At 34.2% G+C, this 22,046-nt stretch overlaps 2 protein-coding genes across 2 annotated transcripts; one reads left to right on the forward strand and one right to left on the reverse strand.

Moving 5' to 3' along the window:
- Window positions 1-9,228: 9,228 nt before the first annotated feature.
- On the reverse strand, window positions 9,229-11,239 carry LOC117125798. The gene is made up of 3 exons (XM_033272227.1): window positions 10,062-11,239; window positions 9,448-9,991; window positions 9,229-9,371 (listed from the first exon to the last, which is right to left on the reverse strand). Exons 1-3 carry the CDS (start codon window positions 11,104-11,106, stop codon window positions 9,245-9,247), a joined length of 1,716 nt encoding a protein of 571 aa, XP_033128118.1. The 5' UTR covers window positions 11,107-11,239; the 3' UTR covers window positions 9,229-9,244.
- A 449-nt stretch (window positions 11,240-11,688) lies between these two features.
- LOC103872676 (transcription factor MYB41) lies at window positions 11,689-21,324 on the forward strand. Its single transcript, XM_009151111.3, has 3 exons — window positions 11,689-13,966; window positions 14,997-15,126; window positions 15,986-21,324. The coding sequence occupies exons 1-3, from the start codon at window positions 13,834-13,836 to the stop codon at window positions 16,521-16,523; spliced, it is 801 nt and encodes a 266-aa protein (XP_009149359.1). The 5' UTR covers window positions 11,689-13,833; the 3' UTR covers window positions 16,524-21,324.
- Window positions 21,325-22,046: the final 722 nt, after the last annotated feature.

Here is a 22,046-nt window from a genome sequence, read left to right on the forward strand (position 1 = left end):
AACAATACTGAAGTGACATCTGTTTTTTTTTACTCAACCATTCTTAAAAGTCTTTATTAAGAATTCCACATTGTTTTTTTTTTTTTTATTCAATCTTCTCCTCTAAAGAGACTTCGTTTCCAAATACAAAAAGTTGAAGAAAAACTACAATGATTGATTACGGTAAATAAAATATAAAAACACTTCTGCAGCATGAAAGAAGGCTTTGAGAATTATCTTATAAGTAACTTAGAATTCCACATTGTTCTTTCTCATAATTTTGATTATTCTTCATTTATTTTCAAAGTCAATAACTTTTCCTAAATTTCTTGTTGGAATTGCTCTTAGTTTTTATCCTTTTATCCTTTGTGACTTTTAAATTTTTTCAAAAAACTTTGAAAACATAACATTTATGTTTAAAAATAATAATCAAATTTTATGTGTTATCTGGATAGCGTATTAACTAGTTAATCATTGAACTTTACTATATAGTAAATTGTTTGATATGGATTAACAGATAAATAATTACTTGAAACGTTTGTGTGTACTAACTAGTTAATCATTGAGTTTATTTCTAGTGAATTGTTTGAAAATGGATTAATAGATAAACCAGTATTTGAAATTGTGCTTTGTTCTTTTGTTTATTTATGTTTTTTTTGTTGTACTTAATTCTAAACATCACACGATTACGGGTTGTAGTATTTTTTTTTTTTTGAATTATACAGAGGTATCTTGGCCCCACATAAGTGATCCAGACTAGTCACGTGTTGCCACGTGTCGGTCCTAAGGTGATTACTGTTACAACGGTTGAGTTTAATTATCATGATTTTGTTGTAGTATTACTGTTACAACGGTTGAGTTTAATTATCATGATTTTGTTTTTGGAAACTAGGTGTGTTGTCTATATGGTACATGAATTTCAAATTAATATACAAAACTATTTAATAATTTATATTAAATTTATAGTTTCATTTAAGAACTTATTTTTTAAAAACTTATACATTATGCGAAATAATTCATTATTCAAAATATAAATGTTATATATAATAAAATAAATTTCAATTAGAAGATTTTTTTAAAAAATGTTACTTTCACAATTTGATCTCAAATTGGGTTTACCTTTTTAATTACATGTGTGTGTACGTTAAGAGGCATTCAAAATTATTATCTTTGGTATTTCATCATAATCTAGGGAAACTAAAACATATTACAAACACTAGAAATTTTTTCCGCGCTTCGCGCGGATTGTATCTTATAAATTTATTTTATTTGTAATATTATTTGTCGGTTTTTTCTTTTACATTAACTTCTTATTTTTTCAATGTTATTTTTTCTTAATTTAAATTTATATGTTTATAATTTTTCATTTTTCTTGTTAAAAATAGAGAACTATATTTTTTATAGATGGTTTTTTGTATGTGACATAAACTTTTTGAAATTTTAAAATAATGTTATATATAGTACGATTAACACATTAAAGAAGAGAAACATATTCAGGCACATTTTACGCATGTTTTATATGCATAATTTTAAACATTATATATGTATATATTATAAGTTTGAAACATGTAAATGCTTTCTAAAGCTAAATACTTGTTCTGAGTTTACATAACTTATCGAAAGTTTTATCTTTTTTTTTAAATTCAAATCACAGAAAAAAATATCGAAAAGTCAGTATAGATGAGTTTTTTGGGCTTTTAAATCAACACTGAAAAATTACATGAATCAGATAACAACAGTTTTATAAAGAACTGGATAAAATTTGACCGAGCCAAAGATTTTCACACAATATGTTCTTTCTTCTTCAAATTGCAAAGAGCTATAGGCACAAGAAAAAAAATCATAACTTTTGTTTTCATTTATATAACATTTTTTCTCCTTTACACACGGAGTTTATTACACTGTTATAAGCAATGGAGAACTCTATTCATATAAGATTCACATCTATGCATTTTGACAAAGAAGAATTTTAGCCATCTTTAGTTTCAGAATGGACCAACTTCAGTCATATACACTATATTTTCTTTATGATTCAAATCTTACGATTTTAATATATGTGCAGATTTCCATGTGAAAAAGCACGCACGCCATCTATCATTCAACCTATTACTTTTTCCAAAGTAAACACTATAATCCTTGTTTGGTTAGCTCCACAAATTAATCTCTTTGGATCAGTTTACTAAAAAATATAGATACTAATGTCAGAAAAGAATATAAACACTATCAACAACAAATATTGGCACAAGACTATTTGGTTCAAGGAACATATTCTACATAATGCGTTTATATCATGGCTGGCTTTGCGGAGAAGACTGCCAACCAAGGATCGCTTGAGGCGTTGGAGGTTAAATGTCTCAGGAACGTGCGTCCTTTGTAATCTGGAAATAGAGACTCACTATCATCTCTTCTTTGAGTGATCTTTCTCTCGCTTGATATGGGAGCCTTTTGCTGCTGAAGTTTGGATTTCTCCTCCGGCTGATCTACACTCTATTGCAGCCTGGATCAATCAACCTCGCGTCAACGCAGATACGCATGCTACTCCAGTCATCAAGCTCTACTTTCAGTCAGCCATCTACCTGTTGTGGAAAGAGCGTAATGCTCGTGTGTTCACAGCTGTCTCCTCACCTTCATCAGTCATCCTTGTCTCTCTCGACCGTATGATGCGTGACCGTCTCCTCTCTTACCCGGCAAGTTCTTCCTTCTCCTCTTCTTTACTTCTTTTTATCTTTCTTGTATAAGACTTTCTTAAGACTTTTTTTACCTTGAGTTGTTGTTGGTTGTTTTTGTTTCCTTGCTGTAATAAGTTGTTTAAAAACAACAGTATAACCTTTCAAAAAATGATAATCTTAACATCTTATCAAAAAAAACAACAAATATTGACTTATTTATGTGAATATGTATTTTATTTTAAATCATTATAGTGGACGAAGAAAGCACCATAATTTGTACAACAAATTTTCTTAGATTCACGTCATCATACTCACCATTTTACCATTTTAATTATATAATTTTACATGAGCTTCTTCACCCTCCCCGGTTATTTTCTCTTAATTTATAACTACAATATAAAGTTATAAACTATATATATTATAAATTAATAATTTATTTACCCTTGAAGTCTAACGATTAAAAATAGAACATAATTCAATAGATATATGATTCTATTAATAAATTAGTAGTTACAAATTTGAAATTTCTAGAAATATCAAAAGTTGTATGTTAGTTAATTATCTTTTAAATGACATTTATTTCTAATTCTTTTTGGATGAGAATATTTTGGCTGAGGTGGATAGTCTCAAAAACCTTGAATTTAGTTCTTTTTATATAGTAGGATATTTATGAGTACAAAACAAAGAGTAAAACTTTTATCAAAAAAAAAAGAGAGTAACATTTTGTAGTGATTTAGAAAATCATGTTAAAGGTGATATATGACGACATTTCATAACTTGTGCTTAATAAAAACATTATTCTAATTACATTTGAGATATTATATAAGAGTATATTAGAAAAATGATTATCAGTTATATGAACATAAAGACAATTATAATATATTGAAAACCACACAAAATATATGAATTGCATAACAACATGAATTAACTAATATGTGTTATATTTTGAATATAATAAATATAATTCTAATATCAGAAAATGTGGCAAATTTATATTTTGGCATCATTTAGTGAAATATTCTTTGAAAACAAATCACATTATAACACATATCCACATGATCAAAAATAAAATGAACACACTTATATCCAAATTGTTCAGAGATTTACGGTATTACCAAACCAGTAGTTTATGTACCGTTTAATTATCAGTAGACAATAACATATACTTTAAAGTCTTAAATGCTGCAGTAGAAATATATATTCTCTTGAAATAATCAATTTTGTTAACCATAAATATAGGAGTGGTATAGAATTGTAAATAAGTTCAAAAGATAAGGGCATAATCATATTATGAATTTTGATTTAATAGTAAAGATAAATGTAAGATGACATTGTCGGACGGAGTTAACATGTGATATGTGGAGATTTTGTTCCTTCAAATGTCATTTTGGAAGTCGCATCCTACCGCATTAACATTAGTCAGAGTATTTCAATTAAGAGGTTTCCATCTAGGTTTCTCACTATTTAAAAAAGAACATGATAAGAAGAGGAAAACAAGGAATGAAAATAGTAGTATTAAGATGTCCATGAAATATCTATTAAACATTTGTCCTTTTATGAATAGGTTCAAATTATATTTTAAATTAAATTTTATCAATATATTATATTTAAACTTTACTTTTGTTTGACAATCTTGTAAATTTCTAGAAGATGAAGATGATCTCTTAGAAAAGAAAGAGTTATTCTTGGGGCCACCCCTAGGGTGAACTTCTAGGTTCACCAAGCAATAGGATTTCATTATTTCAAATTCGATATCTTTTAAAAAAGGAAACAAAATATTGTCAAGATATATTATATTTTTAAAATAAAAAGGTTAAAAAAAATTAGAAAAAAATAGTAGTTAGAGAAAAACGAATTTAAAAAATAATAATATTTTTATCGTCGTCAGCAAAACACTAAACCCTAAATCCTAATTCCTAAACCCTAAATCATAAACCCTATAAACCCTTGGGAAAACTCTAAACCCTTGGATATACTCTAAATCAAAAACACTAAATCTTAAAACCCTAAATCCTAAACCCTTGAGTGTTTAGTGTTTTTGATTTGAAGTTTAGAATTTATCCAAGGGTTTAAGGTTTATCCAAGGGTTTAGGATTTAGGGTTTAGGGATTAGGGATTAGGATTTAGGGTTTAGTATTTTGTTGAGAATGTTAAAAATATTTTGTTTTAATTACTACTTTTTTAATTTATTTATTTTAACTTTTTTATTTTAAAAATATAATATAACTTATAGTTTGAGAAAATATTTTATTTACTTTTTTAAAAGATTTCGAATATAAAATAAAACAATTCTATTGGTTGTGAACCCAAGAATAAGTCGAAAAGAAATGATTTACTTTCCAAATTTTTTTTGGACCAATCAGAATCAACATGGGTAATAAACAGTCCGTTTTGTGATGATGAAAGTGACAATTGCAATTCTGGATCTCATTCATAGACCATAGTGGTCTGGGATCCAACATATTATTTGGTGGTAATGTTATGACAGCAAATCTACATGTGGAATAGAAGGTTGAACTCTTTGACCAACAATTCATACCATTACGGATCTTGATCCCAGGAGATGGAAATGAGTCAAATGACTCTTTGAGGCATTATCTCCTTATTTCTGGTGGTCTGCAAGATGATGGCGCAAGGCCATGGTTGTAGCTACCTCCCTATTATCCGTCTATTACATTTCCTCTTTCTCGTTGAGTACGTACGGGAGTATTCATAATAATGAAGTTTGGTTAGGTTCCGGTCAGGTCAAATGTCTTGTCTTTTCTTCTTGGCATGTGTCGGAGAAATTGATTACTGTTCGCTATTGTAAATTTTGGCGATTTTGTAGAGCGCTAGGTAAGGGAACATGCTTCGTGTCATTAAGTTTTGATACTGCAGTTCTGTATTGGTTTAGTATTGCCAAAACAAGGATCGTCATATAGAGCTCCAGAATAACATGGATATACACTACAAGAAAACATATTTTTTACGAGGGCAATATACGTTGTAACTTCGTCGTAAACGGGGTGTTACGACGAATGCACCGCGAAACACGTTTCGTCGTAAAACGTCCGTCGTAACCGATGTTTCGTCGTAAATGACTTGTTAAGTTTACGACGAAATATATTCCTCGTAAAGCGCAGGGCAGAGATTCGTCGTAAACGACACGTAAAATTTCGTGGTAAACTCCACGTAATGGATTCGATGTAAAGCACACGTAAACATTTTCGTTGTAACACCCTCGTAAATGTTTCGATGTAAACTCCACGTAACATTTCGATGTAAAGACCACGTAAAATCTTCGATGTAAAAGACTCGTAATTATTTTCGACGGTAATCAGTTGTAAATGTTTACGTCGAGCCTACATCGACGTTTCGTTTTATAATATATTTTGAATATTATTTTTAACCTCAAATATATATATATATATATAAATTTGAATTTATTTAAAATTCTGAATTTTAAATAATTTTAATTTTAAAACGAAATATGAAAATAAAAAACATTTATAAAAAAGCATTTAAAAGTCATAATATTTAAATTCATAATACAAACCAAAATATTAAAAAAACTACATATCATCGAAGTAGTCGGTGGGGTTGCTCGGCTGTTGACGGGTTGGATCGGACTCTTGGGGATCTCGTACTGGCAACCCAAGAGCGGCTCGTCTCTGACTCAACATTCTCTGCATAACCGGGTTTCCCACGGCCATCACGTCTAGCAAATCCTCAAGAGAGTCTAAACGAACCTGCTGGCTATCCATTCGAGCTTTCATCTGAGAAGTCTCTTCATCCCGTCTCGAAGTGTATGACGAAGTTGCCCTTGCAACTTGGTTAACAGAGCCTTTACCGACTATTCGTCCCTTCTTTCTAGGAGCCAGCTATAAAATTAAAACATATATTAATATAGTTATTAAAAATAATGTAAACAAAAATTTTTAGTTGTACTACCTCTTCGAAGATTCTGTCGGCTTCTTCGGTGGACAATGTGACGGGTAATCCATCGGGAGACTCCTGAGTTAATTGCGTCTCCCGTTCTTCAATCCGAGTAGCCACTGCTTGAGCAAGTTTCTCAGATGCAGGATCCACAAAAACTCCGTCGGATGTGGCGTGAGTCATCTTGAATAGGTCAGACAGAGATGGTAAGACTCCCGTCTTCTCCAACTACAAAAAAAAATATTAAAAATTATATTAATTGAATATTTTAAAATAAATATTTAAAAACAAAACTTACAACTTCTAGACGGATGCCTGCATGTGGTTTTTGGCCGGTTCTGTGAAGCATGGGCAAATTACCATCTTTATCCTTCGTTCTTCGAGAAGCCGAGCACGAATTGGCCTTTTTGATCGAAGAGGGGTGCTTCCAGTAGGCGATGAGGCCATCCCACACATCCTTCGTGAGCTCAGTGGGCTTTCCCTCATACCCGTCGAGCTCCCACTTGTCCTTCCAATCGGAGACTGTGTTGCAGAGGCGGATCTTTGCTTTTGCAACGAATTCCGCCTTCACCATCTCGGTGATTCCCAAAGACCAATGCCACTTTTGCTGAAACACAAAAAATTTGAAAAATTACAATTAATAATAATATTTAAAAAATATATACATATTTAAAAGTGAAAATTTAATTAAATTTAAAAATCTTACCGCAAACATTTTAAACCAAGTGATCTTAACGTGATTTGGAGTCTTGCTCCAGTTCGGATATGCCCCGTCGTAGTAACCCTTAATCGTTTTCGAAACGCTCCGGCCAACACGGTTGTTAGCCCCAAACCTGAAAGGAAAACAATTTAACCGTTAAAAAATAAAAATAATTTAAATTTTAATGTAATAAAAATTAATAACTTACCAATAAGTTTCTCGGGGTCTATCGGGGTCTAGAACATCCAAACCCTCCCGTCCAGGCTGGGCAAGCAAATCCTCTACCGTATATCTCGCGAATGGGGCATATGAAGGCACACGCAAATCCGGATGAACTGCACCTTCTGGGACAGGCTCAGGTGCAGCCGCTGGAGGAGGAGGTGGAGGCATATGCGGTGGAGGCATTTGCGGTGGAGGCATATGCGGTGGAGGAGGACTCCAAGCAACTCTCTGAGAAGGCTGAGAGTCTGGAACTGCGGTGGAGGATGATGGACCGGAAGACGATGGACCGGAAGAAGATGTACCGGAACCATCGTCGCCAAACAAATCTCTATAGCTAGGTGCTCTGGATTTTCTTCTAGGAGCCATCTAAAAAAACTAAAATAAATTTAATCAATTACGACATAATAAAAATATTATTCCGTTACCTAACTAATCACCTAAACTAATTACCTAACTAATCACCTAAACTAATTCCGTTACCTAACTAATCACCTAAACTAATTTAAAAAAAAAAAAGAGAGAGAAGAGAGAGTTTACCTTAGAGAGAGCAAAGGAATTTGGGAGGAATGAGCGAGGCAGCCTCGCTCTCGGCGTCTCCTTATATAGATTAGGATTCGTCGTAAAAGCGACGTAATTTTACGACGAATTTACCAGGCCCGCGTTTTTCCATTTACGACGAATTTACCAGGCCCGCGTTTTTCCATTTACGACGAATTTACCAGGCCCGCGTTTTTCCATTTATGACGAATTTACCAGGCCCGCGTTTTTTCATTTACGACGAAATTACCAGGCCCGTGTTTTTCGTTTTACGACGAAATTACCAGGCCCGCGTTTTTTCATTTACGACGAAATTACGACGCTTAACCCTAAACACCGAGAATGAAATCCCTAAACCCCAAAGTCACATATCATCTAACATCATATCTTATTTCATACTACTTCTTACTCTTTCTTTTAGAAAATGTTACAATAGAGAAATCCAACATTTGATACATATATTACATCACTCTAAATCGTTTTCGTTCTCATCACTATTACATCACTCTAAATCGTTTTCGTTCTCATCACTATCATTACAATCATCATCGTCGCTTCTCTCGAACTCGTCTTCACGTGCTTCATCTGTCGCATCTTCGGGAATATCTTCATATTGAAAGTTTTGCGGGTCGATCAAAAGGATTTCATCAGTTGGTTGTTCTGGTACCTCAACTTCAGTGATAGCGTCTTCTTCTTGCAAGGGCGGTTCTTCTCCAACGACAATGCGTCCACGAGGTGTAACTTTGATAGCAGTTACCCAGTTTATCCCGGAAGTTCGAAGCCGAGGATAAGGAAGGAAGCTAACTTGCTCGGCTTGTGAAGCTAAAATGAAAGGCTCAAATTTGTTGTATCTTCTCCCAAAATTGACATCCACAACACCAAATTTGTTATACCGAATCCCTCGGTTCACAACAGGATCGAACCATTCACATTTGAAGAGGACGCATTTTAGCTTCAATAAACCCGGAAATTCCACTTCAATAATCTCCTGCAATATCCCGTAAAAGTCTGTTTCACCTTTCACACATATTCCGTAGTTACTCGTTGCCCGATGTCTCCCATACTCATATGTGTGAAAGGTAAATCCTCGTGTGAAATACATAGGTGATGTGGTGACCTTTGCAACTGGACCTTGAACTAATTCGTGAAACCATACGGGATAATAAGGATCGTCATAATCAACCTGCAAAAAACATATATATATTCTTAAACACTTACTTAATTAATATAATAGTATGAGATATATTACCTGTGATTTTAACCACTTGACAAAGTGCTTATCTTTACGTGTATCCACATCAGTTGCAGATATTCCTGGTATTGCTTCTTCAACTTGAGATACAAACATCCTGCAAATTGAACAAATAATCAAATCATACATAATTAGTTTTAATTCATATAATTAACATTCACAAAAATATTTACCTTTCAAAGTAACGGGTCATTGCATCCTCGCAGTTGAGCATAATATAAGTGTGGGCACTATGTTTATCTTCTTCACATGACCACCATACTTCTTTCGTTTTACCACCAAACCGTCCTATTTCGCAGAAAATGTCAGGAACACCATCAATTGGATATGATGTCGGTACTCCACCATCATCATATCTCCTAGGAACTCTTTTTCTCGTACGAACAGTTGGAGCAAAATAGTATGATGTGAAGTTAGATGTTTCGGCTGTCAAACTCCCTGCAATTATTGAACCTTCTACCTTTGCAAGATTTCTTGCTTTCCCCTTCAAATGTTTCATCTGTCGCTCATACGGATACATCCATCCGTTGTGAACAGGTCCACGAAGCAATGCTTCATACGGTAGGTGGACAACTAGATGCTCCATGACGTCAAAAAATGAAGGAGGAAATATCTTCTCCAGGTTGCACAATATGATCGGAATGTTCTGATGAAGTTGTTCGATGACTTCTTCTTTGAACGTACGTGTGCTAAGATCTCTGAAAAATGCTCCGATGGCTGTATATTTTAAAAGGAATCAAATTAATAACATTTCGTAACATATGTATATATATAAATTTATAATTACCTGCAAGTGCTTCGTGGACATTTGCTGGAAGGAGCTCGGCAAAAGCAAATGGAAGCAGTCGTTGCATAAACACATGACAATCATGACTTTTCATTCCGGAGAACTTTTGACCTCGTTCAATACATCTTGACATATTTGAAACATAACCATCAGGAAACTTAACTTCCGATGCAACCCAGTCAAACAAGGTTGTTTTGGCTGCTGATGACAACCGGAAGATGGGAACAGGAACGTTTCCATTGCTCTTGATATGTAACTCACTTCTTGAGCAAATATCAGGTAAGTCCATCCTTGACTTTTTGTTATCTTTTGTCTTCCCAGGGACGTTAAGTAATGTATTCATGATGTTCTCAAAAAAGTTTTTCTCGATATGCATGACATCCAGATTGTGGCGTAAGAGAAGATCCTTCCAATAGGGTAGCTCCCAAAATATACTCTTCTTATGCCAATTGTGAGATACACCATACCCATCAGGCATATTTCCAGGAACATGCCAATTTCCTCCAACCTTAACTGTTTCCTGAGCTCCGTAATAATCAATGTCCGCTTCGATCTGCTGGCCGGTGAGATATGGAGGAGGACTGTCTCTCACAATTTTTTTGTGTCGAAACAATGTCTTATTTCTTCTGTACGGATGGGCAAGTGGAAGAAACCGACGATGACAATCAAACCAACAACTCTTCCTACCATTCTTCAGTTGAAAAGCATCCGTGGATCCAAGACAATACGGACAAGATAATCTTCCATGTGTTGTCCAGCCAGACAACATCCCATAAGCAGGAAAATCACTTATCGTCCACATCAGAACTGCTCGCATCGTAAAATTGTTTTTCAAGGAACAATCGTACGTCCTCACCCCTTCTGACCACAATTGCTTTAGCTCTTCTATCAACGGTTGAAGAAAAACATCAAGAGACCGTTTTGGATGCTTCGGCCCTGGGATTAATATGGTCAAAAATAGAAATTCTTGTTCCATGCACATATCCGGCGGTAAATTATACGGCGTAAGAATGACTGGCCACAAAGAATATTGTCTACCAGACATTCCAAATGGACTAAATCCATCGGTGCATAACCCAAGATAGACATTCCGAATATTTGTAGCAAAATCTCCGTGTACCTTGTTGAAATGTTTCCACGCTCTTGCGTCTGATGGATGTGCAACCTCACCATCTCTCTGGACATGTTCGGCATGCCACCTCATCGACGCAGCAGTCCTCTCAGATTGATATAATCTTTTCAATCTGTCTGTAATTGGTAGGTACCACATCCTTTGGTACGGTACCCTATTCCTCCCACGGCCTTGCGGTTTGAATCGTGGTTTTTTGCAGAATCGACACTCTTCTAACTTGTCATCTTCCTTCCAGTAGATCATGCAGTTGTCGATGCAAACATCAATCATCTCCGAGGGTAACCCAAGACTATAAACCAATTTCTGAATCTCATAATAAGATTCAGCAGACACGTTGTCTTCTGGCAAATACTCTTTAAACAACTCCGCCCATGCATCCATGCAATTCTCAGGTAAATTATGATCCGTTTTAATATTCATCATCCTAGCTGCTAGAGACAATTTAGAGAGACCTTCTCTACAACCAGTGTAGATTGGTTGATTTGCAGCATCTAGCATTTCATAAAACCTTTTTGCATCCAAATTAGGTTCTTCTACATTTCCAGTTCCATCTGCTATTGTTGTAGTTGTTTCTAAAAATGCATCACTAATCATATCTTGAACCCTATCATGATCTACCATCTGCTCCTCTTGATGATAATTATGTTCATTATGCACATGATTCAGTTCTTCATTATGATGAGCATCCTCAAAATTAGCATTACTACTACTAGCTTCATTTCCCCCATAACCCTCTCCATGTTGATACCAAATGTAGTATTGTGGTGTAAATCCTCTGTTTACTAAATGATTCCATACAGTTTCACTACGTGCAAATTTTGAATTCTTGCATTTTGAACAGGGGCAGAACATCTTACCGCTTTCCTGCGTGATCGGTGTACAGCCCGCCTGGTGCATGAATGTCTCTAGCCCGTTCAGAAATGCATTCGTCACTCTCCCGTCAGAATCTTTGTGCAAATACATCCAACTTCGTAACTCGTAAATACTACCGCGACCGACCATTTTTTCTTCTATTTTTTTTTAAAATTTTTTTTTTTTCCGTTTGGGTCTTGTGAGGAAGAGAGTTGTGTGTTGTGAGGAAGAGAGTTGTGGGAAATGACATATATATAGAGAAATTTTCGAGTTGGGTAGTTGAAATATAACAACGATTTTACAAGGAAACTTTTACATGGATTTTACATAGTTTTTTTACAACGACTTTACAACGAACTTCGATAAGTTTTTCACCTAAATATAACGGTAACATGATTCGTTGTAATATTGATGTAAAGTTTTCTTTTCGACGTACTTACGTCGTAATATTACATGGGGTTTACGACGAAATTTGGTTTCGTTGGTTTCGTCGTAATTGCGTTGTTAACCCACCATTTACTATTTCTAAGACAACGATAAGGAACCTGTGTCGTTCGTCTGTCTGCCAATTCAGTGGAACGACAAGGAGAAAGTGGACGGAAGTGCAGCTGGTTTGTACTTGAGAGGAACCTTTGACGATGATCGGAGGTTCCACTCAAGTATAAACCAACTGCACTTCCCTCCATTTTCTCCTTGTCGCTCCACTGAATTGGCAGACAGACGAATGACTCATGTTCGTTATCGTTATCTTCGAAATAGTAATTGGTGGCTCAATGAGGAGTTGTGTGTTGTGAGGAAGAGAGTTGTGTGTTGTGAGGAAGAGAGTTGTGGGAAATGACATATATATAGAGAAATATGGTAAGTTTTACATGGATTTTACATAGAAAATTTACAACGCGTTTACAACGAATTTAGGTAAGTTAAAGCACATTGAATACATTAACACGATTCGTCGTAATGTCGATGTAACGTTTACAACTATTTCGCATTCCACGTACTTTCGTCGTAAACTTACAATTACTTTACGACGAAAACGTTTCGTCGTAAATTACCATGGAGTTTACGACGAAGTTATGTCTCGTCGTAATTGCGTTGTAAAGCGTATGTAAATTTACGAGGAAATTATTTCTTCGTAAAACGCCGTTGTTACTGCTACGTTTTCTTGTAGTGATAGATTCCCAAACCGTTGCTTGTTGAACTTTCTTTTGTCACTGAAAGTTATTCTACTATTAAATGTTCTCATATCATGGTTTGATTTAAATTACAAAACACCTCTAACAATTTCTGTCATGTTTGGTTTTAAAAATCACGAACGGGTTTCTTTATCATTTCATCAATTCTATATATACTGTTTTATTAATTTTATATAGCGTCTGTTGTTCGATTATATTCGGTTTCTTATCGTTAAACCTAAGATTTGTAAATTATTAAAAGTTTGATTCTTACACTTAATTTTAGCAAGAAGTGAGCACGTAACTATAAGTACATTGGTTTAGCAGATAACTAGTAACTGTCTACTATAAAACCAAATAAGTGAGCACGCACCTTTTACTGTTTTGAAAAATACTATACAAAAAATAATTAGCAAATAAAATATTCATATAAAACAAAAGATGAGGGATATTTATAGAGTAGCTACAACTCTTATTTCATTCAAGAGACCATTCTAAAATAAGTGAAAGTATCAGGGAGATCAGCCCTCAGTTTTTCCATAGGAGTCAGTAAGCTATTGCCCTGTCATAAGGTGAATATTACGTGGCGGTATAGACTTGGCCGGGCTGAGAGATTATGGGCAGAGCGACATGGTTCGATGCCGACGGGACGAAGAGAGGAGGATGGACGGACGAGGAAGACCAAAAACTCGTCGCTTATATCAACGAATACGGCATCGGCGACTGGCGTTTTCTCCCTCGCAAAGCTGGTAGTTATCTGTATATTACCCTATACAGCTATATGATTGTTTTTTGTTTAGTACTATAAACACCAAAACATAAACACCAAAACATGTTTCGTAGGAGGAGCTAGCGGAAAAATTGTCGCGTCGTTTTTATCTAACTCCACCACAAACATGATAGATTTTTGTAAATAGTGACAAAATGAAATTAATACTCACTTTATTGTGTCATAATCGTAACCAAACTGAAATTAAGTGATAAACTGAGAAACTTTTAATCAGAAGGATTTTTTGATACTTTTGGCTAAATCACCAATGGAACAAAAATTTACTCTATATTTGACACTAAAATAGAGTGAAATGTAGAGTAACTCTATTATAGAGTGAATCATTAGACCATCTCCAATGGTTTATTTTATTTTTTTCTAAAATAGAGTAACTCTATAATAGAGTTGGATGTTGCTCCAATGATACTCTATTTTACAATGAAAAATAGAATGATGAACAAAAAATAAAAAAATTACTCTATATATAGAGTAAAAAATAGGTTTACACTATTATAGAGTAGAAAATATAGTATCATTAGAGTATTTTTACTCTAAATTCTATTTTAGAGGGAGAAATAGAGTGAAGTTGTAGATGTCCTTAGAACAAATTCAACTCTATAATAGAGTTATTATATTTTAGTGTAAAATATAGAGTAAATTTTTTGTACAATTGGAAATGGTATAAGATAAGACAAAGTAAAATAGAGTGTAAAACGTAAAATAAGGGGATACTTTACGTGTTTGACCAAAAAAAGGGGATACTTTACGTATTAATCATTGCCTATAACTTTTTATCATTATGGTAATTTTCTTGTAAATACGTGAATGTGTTTTCCGTATATATTGCAGATATGCATAGAAAAGTAATATGTTCCTGACGATATCAGTCATTTTTAGACATAATTTTACAAAGGTTTAAATCACAGTATTCCTAAAGCAAAAAAAAAAAAATTCACAATATTAAACTGCTAAAATAATTTATGTTTTAATCTTATTGGTGATGAAAAAAGGTTTGCAGAGATGTGGAAAGAGCTGCAGACTGAGATGGCTTAACTATCTAAGGCCTGGGGTCAAGAAAGGCAAATTCACTCCTGAAGAAGAAGAAGCTATTATCAATTTCCAGTCTGTTCTCGGGAACAGGTATATTAATAAATTAATCATATAAAACCGATTTGTCATAGTCACAGTTTCATGCTAATATTATGTATATAAAAGCTATAATGTAATATTAAAGCATATGTATGTACTATGTATATTCAAGACACCAACTGTAAAAATTAATTGTTGTGAGAGACAATCGCCTTGTGGATTGGTGGTATACGGATACAGCTATTAGGGCACAGCTTATATTCAAGACACTGGCACCAATCGTAAGAATTAAATGTTGTGAGAACAAATATCAATTATGATTATATTTTTAACACACGTAAATTAGATATTACAGCATAATGGTACTACAATTTTCATCCAACTATTATTTTGAATATTTAATTATTATTTAGCAACCGTAAGTTACTCAAATGAGAACTACATATTTTATAAAGATTTTAAAGATATTTTTTTTATTTATCTAAGTCAGATATATATTGAGTGAATTGATTAAAAACCACAAAGAAGTATGAGAGAGAAGCGATGTAAACTAAATAAAAACTAACTGATCAATAAAATCATTATTTTTGATAAATGTTAAGTAGGTTTCTAAACATCATCAATATGTTAATATTTTAATTAATTCAATTATTTGATTAAAATTTAATATTTTGATAGAAATATACTATTTTAAAGGATAAATGGTTTATGAGTTTTTCAGCTTTTTGAGAGTTTTTTCAGTGAGAAACTATTCTCTTGTCTTTTTCTATCATAACTTTCATTTTCTTAATTGTTATAGTGAAAAACTATTGTACAAAACTGCCGATGTTAATGTTCCAATATGGTAGATAATTCTCAATGCTTTTTTTGTTAAAGAAATTTAGGTTGAACTAAAAAGAATCTGTTGTAGATGGGCTGCCATAGCACAGCAGATGCCGGGTCGATCAGACAACGACATCAAAAACCATTGGAACTCTTGTCTCAAGAAAAGGCTCGAGAGAAACGGAATCGACCAAATGACCCACCAACCAATCATTAACCTCGCCGTCAAAACACCGTCGTTCAACATAGATTGCGGCAACTCTTCCTCCTCGATGGTGAGTCCATCTCCGTCTTTCTCCTCCTCCGGCTCAGCCAGTCTCCTTAACAGGCTTGCCACGGGTATCTCATCTAGAGAACACGGTGTCGACAGGATCAAGAATATCTTGTCGGATCCGAGAACGCCAATCATTACTACTCAAGAAGAAGAGTTTGAAGAGCCAAACAAGGATCATGGGAAGGCTTTAGCAGGTGATGATCAGGAAGATGATTTTCTGATGTGGGACGAGGAAAATATGAGGCATTTTATGGATGAGATTGGTCAAATGGACTTTGAAACTAACGGAGTCTATAACCCTAGTTCGTCATCACCGTATGGTGTCTATGAGACTGGCCTACTTGATGACTGACCTACTTGATGATCATTTCGTTTGCTTAATAAATGGTTAAATATGAGAGACGATCGTTTATGTATTTACTTACCACATTTTATTCTTTTGCACGTTGCGACAAAGAATAATGCTAATCTACCGACCAGGAGAATAGTTTCTTTAAAGTTATGTGTCTCGGTTTAATTAACATTAGTATAAAAGATGGGTGCAGTGAAACAAAATAAGAAATTTATGATTTGTGATGATTTTCTGCTAATCGGGCAATTACTTATTTGAATTTAATCATGAAGAAAATCTTATGTAATTTTTCTTTATGAGTTAACAAGCAATTTGTCTGTATCAGTTGTGAAAAAGGGAACAAGTAGCAAACTATTTTTTCTTTAATAAAATAAAATATATGTTGATAATTCAGTCTCATGCATTCTTATCTCCTTTTATAGAGTAGGTGTTTTAACAAGAAAAAACAAAAGACAATAATAAATTTGTGATAATTGCTTTTTTCTTCTGCTTTTGTTTTGGTCCACACACTGCTTTTGGAGTTTAGGTTTTTATGTAACTTTATGTAATATTTACGAAGTTGTATTTTTATTTGGCTATGATCCATTTATAGACTAAAAATGGCAATATTTCATTATTTATGAAATAAATCTGTGTAGTTTTTGCAAGGGAGCGCACTTATTTATCGTTGTATACATCCTAATTTTATAGAAAATATACATTATATTCTCTTTACTTTTATTAACATTAGCATGATTGTTCTTTAAATTATAAAAAATAATATTAGCACGACCCCTTACAGACGGTTTAAAATCAAGAAATATTGGCAAAGAAAATCAAGATATATCGGCAACGCCGTGAGTTCTGTGACATTGTTGTATGTGCCGAAATGTCTATATCATACATCGTGGCATAGTGCGGTCCAAACCGACGTGTCAGGACCACATGTAAAACGAAGTTGTCATATAGCCACGTGAAAAACGGACCGACCTCTCTATCAACTACGTTTTTAATTTAGTCATGTGATAGTTATGCGCCTACTTAATTATTGTGTTACATTATTGAAAGCATACATTTTTTTGAATTTGTTGATTATTTGATAAATTGACTCGAGTTTGTTGTTGTTAGAAAGAAAATAATTGAGTAGAGTAAAGACAAATATATATTGTATAGTCATTATTTATATGATGTTTTTTTTTAACTTTAAATTTATTTATATGATGTTTTTTTTTTGAGAAAGGGCTTTATGATGTTGTATAGTCGAATCTCAGTTTTCGTTTGTAATTCGAACAGCTTTAGTTGGTATAAGAAAACTTTTTGTGCCCCATATGCTAAAGAAGTTTCGTAGTCTACCCGTGATTACAATCATAATGCCAATTTTTTTAGACGTCGTTGCATTATATCTTTCATCTTTCATTTCGATGAGACAAGATGAGCAGACTCTTTCTTAAATTGTAACAATAAACTAATCAATGTAAAATATAAAGTGATACGGTCTTAACATGGTTATATGAAAAACACACTATATAAAATATGAATAATATAAGTTTCAAGAAAATATGAATAATATAAAATATGAATTATTCAAAAGAATGACGTGAAATAACATTACAAAAACATTAGAAAAACATTAGAAAAAAATAACATTAGAATAATAATTATTATATGTAGAAGTTAAATTTAATAGTTGTCTAGTTATATATTATGATAATATTTTAGCTAAAATAATCTTTTAATATATGTCTATATAATTAGATAAATTAAATTCATCATTAATTCCATTTTTTAAATTATCTATATAGAATATAAAAAAATTAACAAAATTTTCTAACTACAATACAATTAAAATGTGTGGTTCCTACATAGAAAAGAGTTTGAAGTGAGTTAAAAAAATTAATTTGTGTTTCGTATTTGTATTTTTAGTATCACATCATCATTTAGCTATCATATCTATAAAAAAATTTAATAATATTATTTCCATTGGCTGCTGCTGGAACACGTTGCACAGAATCTTTTGTTTAATCAACTAAGCTCATTAATTAATGTAAAAAACATATGTTGAGAACAATCACAAGCAAACTGGATACGAATCTGAAGTTTTGTTGCATCGAACGGATGAAATTATTTGTGGTCCCGATATCAAAAAGTTGTATACACTGTAGATGGCGAGTTGATTATTGTTATCGACCAATCCCATCCCTAGGTTTATAGTTGGCCTTTGAGGATTGTGAAGATCATACCGTGTAGGAATTCTCGTTTAAACAAGGAACCGAAGATCCGAGCTAGAATCCTAACTAAAATATCTAAAATTGGAATTGGATCCGAACCCTCAAATATCCGAACCGTTCTTATATTTCTATATCCAAAATAAACAAATAGAATTAGAACCGAATAAAAAACCAAAAATACATGAATATAAAAATATTAATTACATATATAACATATATATATATGATCTATGAGGTTTGACCAATGATTCATCAATGCTTTTACACAAGGAAGTCTAGGTTTCGATTCCTAGAGAAAGCATAATTATGCGAATTAATGGAGAAACGACTTGCAAGAGATATGCAACATGGCACAAGGAGTACTGTCAAGGGTGAATCCGATAGGGCGGCTCATGTGATGCAGTCAGACGTGAATCTTCATAAGACAGGTAGAATTATCGGCTGTAGAATTGTCTGTAATATTTCTCCGAGTTTATAATAACATAATATATTCATCGCTAAAAAAATCACATATATATATATATATAGATATATAATTTAAAAGTCCACCAAAAATATTTGAATTATCCGAAAGTATCATGATACTTTTATTCGAAATATCCAAAATAATCCAATATTTTTATCCAGATTATCTTAATTATTCGATAATTTATCTGAAATATCTGATAATTACCTGAATTATCCGAATGACCCAACACAATCGAACTGAAACCAAATGGTACCGAATATTTTTATTCATTGGTTCATAAATTTACTATCTGAAACATAATAAACTCGAAACTATTTGAACCGAACCTAAACCGAAAATATGTCATGAAAATGAATCCTCTATCCCATTATCAAAAATATCCAATATCTGAAATATATTAACCGAACTAATACTAAAAAAATCAAAGTCCCATGCCTAGTAGAAATTACTGAAATGAAAAACTTTTAAAAGAAAACAAAAAATTGAAGAGATATCAAAGCGGCTTAGTGGTTCCTTGAAATTCTCACAGGCGACTGCCTGGTCTCAGTCTATCGACGTGGTGGTACTATACCTTTGCAAATAAATCATTCGGGATTTCCTAGATATGAAACCTTTTAAGGTGGAATTAGTCACTATAAAAAATTTACCAACAATATCAAGGTGGCCTAGTTTCTTGAGATTCTCAAAGACGACTGGCAGTGGTCGCATGTTCGATATTATGTCGGCGCGGTGATACTATACCTCTTAAATAAATCCTTCGGGATTTTCTGGATATGAAACCTTTCGGGGTGGAGTTAGTCACTATAAAATGTTTACCCAAAACAATTTTATATTGACAATATAGTAGGACTATATCAAAGTCGCTTCTCTCTCTAAATATCATCTCGTTTCTCTCTAAGAATTTAATATAAAAAAAAACTTCTTTTCTTAGCGACCGCTGTGTCCCTTTAGATGGTCGCCGGAGCTCTGGTTGTGTTTTTTTCTTCCGCTACTCCTCCCTTCCATCTCTTTGTTCATCTCTGTACCCTCTCCTTTGACAAGGGTGGAGTTCAGTTGAGGTGGTCTCCGTTTTCAGATCCGGTGGTTCCGGTTCAATCTGGAGCGTGCTTGGCGGTGTCGGTGGAGTTAGATGATGACCATTTTCTATGCTAGTCTCGTCTCCGGTCCGGTAAGGGATTTTCTGCTTGAAGCATTTTTCCCTTTCCTCAGCCGAGGCTCTTCGAGCAGGTGGCGCGTAAGTCATCGATTAATCTCCCATGGTTCCGTCTCCGGTGTAGTGTGGTGCGTGGATATGTGGTGACGGTTCTTCAGGCGAGATTGGAGTTTGTGGGTCCAGATCTCAAGTCTTTCCTTCTCTTTTTTGGGTCCTCCGGTGGTCTACGGTGGTAGCGCGTGGTGAATTTCCGCTAGTCGGTCGTTTTCTGATCTGGTGGTGCTCTGCTGAGCTTAGTTTTGGCGCGTGAAGAGTTCTTGACTTTCCTCAAAGCTGGTGTGAGATTGACAATATAGAGCTCCTCACCGTCCTTCTATGTCCTCTCGTTCTCTATGTGGTGGTTAGGCTTCTTTGGAAGCGGTCTTGTCCGATGGAAAAGCTTTGACGTGAGTTTGGCAATCGACCTTCAAGTTTCACTCTGACTGTCGTCACTCCAGAGGAGGTGTGCCCAGCCTGTCTTGCTGGCCTATATGGGCAGTAGGTTAAACGAGTGTAACGGTCACGGGATGGTGTGGCGGAGGCAGCAATCTCTTGTTCTCACTTTTCCAACGTGGCATTGTCGGTGGTGGACTCCTTTTCAGGATGTCGATGAGGCGATGTTGGATGGTCTTGCGGTTTCTAGATGTGATTCTTCGAGGAGGCGTTGATGAGTGGACTCCCATAAGCTGTAGGTACGTTCGTTGCTTCAATATTTGAGGGTGCATTTCTCTTTGGCGACTCGTGGCAATGGGGGGCTCAGTCCGCTCAAGTTCGGTCTTTTCTGGTCTTGCTATGCTTTTGTGTAAGTCCCTCTGTTATTTTGAGGTTTTGTTTAATTTAATTTCTTGTATTTCCGCTATTTGTTCCTATGTATCCTTGTCAAAAATTAAAATGTTGGTATAATAAATTTTAACATTTTGCTAAAAATAAAAATAAAAGTGGAAGAACCCTCCAGATATTGCTCACCAGTCACCAGCTTCGAAAAAAAAGGATTTCCCTTGTGATTTACTAACCTGCGCCTTTTAAAACTATTGCTCGTGGTGGTTATTAGGACATATGGGCAGCCATGAGGTTAATACTAAAGAAGAAACATTACAATGTGTTGTTTAAGTTCTTTCCTTAAATAGTCCAAAGCTTACGTGAGCTTATTCTTTTTGGTCTGCTTCTTTTCTCTGCATTGCTTTATGCCACTTTATACCTTGGCATTGACGCAAGCTTGAAACCGGGATATGGTTCATACCTGAAAACCGATTGAAGAATCTGTAATTCAATTCACTCACACAAGACAAACAACTTCAGCTCAAGGAACACAAAGAAAGGAGCCATGAGAAAAGCTTGGACTAGATCGTCTAATAGCGTAGGTTGTCGTTTATGTAAGTAGAATCAAAACAATGGAATTGCTAAGAACCAAAGGACTTACCTCAAACAATCCATAGCCTAAAAAAAGCGTTTTTTTTTCAAAAAAAAAAAAAACAATCCATGGCTAAAAAACTGCCTGGTCCAACATAACAGCTGAGATGCTAAACCAACCTCAGAAGCGACAGTCAAAATCGTTACAGTATATATCTACATAAGAAATACAAAAGTGGATGGTTGAATTATGTGGAGATTTCTAAACATTTTAAGGCAACAGTCGTTAGCATGCGCTTTTACAA

Source organism: Brassica rapa, chromosome A06 (assembly GCF_000309985.2).
Source record: "Brassica rapa cultivar Chiifu-401-42 chromosome A06, CAAS_Brap_v3.01, whole genome shotgun sequence".
In the NCBI taxonomy this organism is placed as follows: Eukaryota; Viridiplantae; Streptophyta; class Magnoliopsida; order Brassicales; family Brassicaceae; genus Brassica; species Brassica rapa.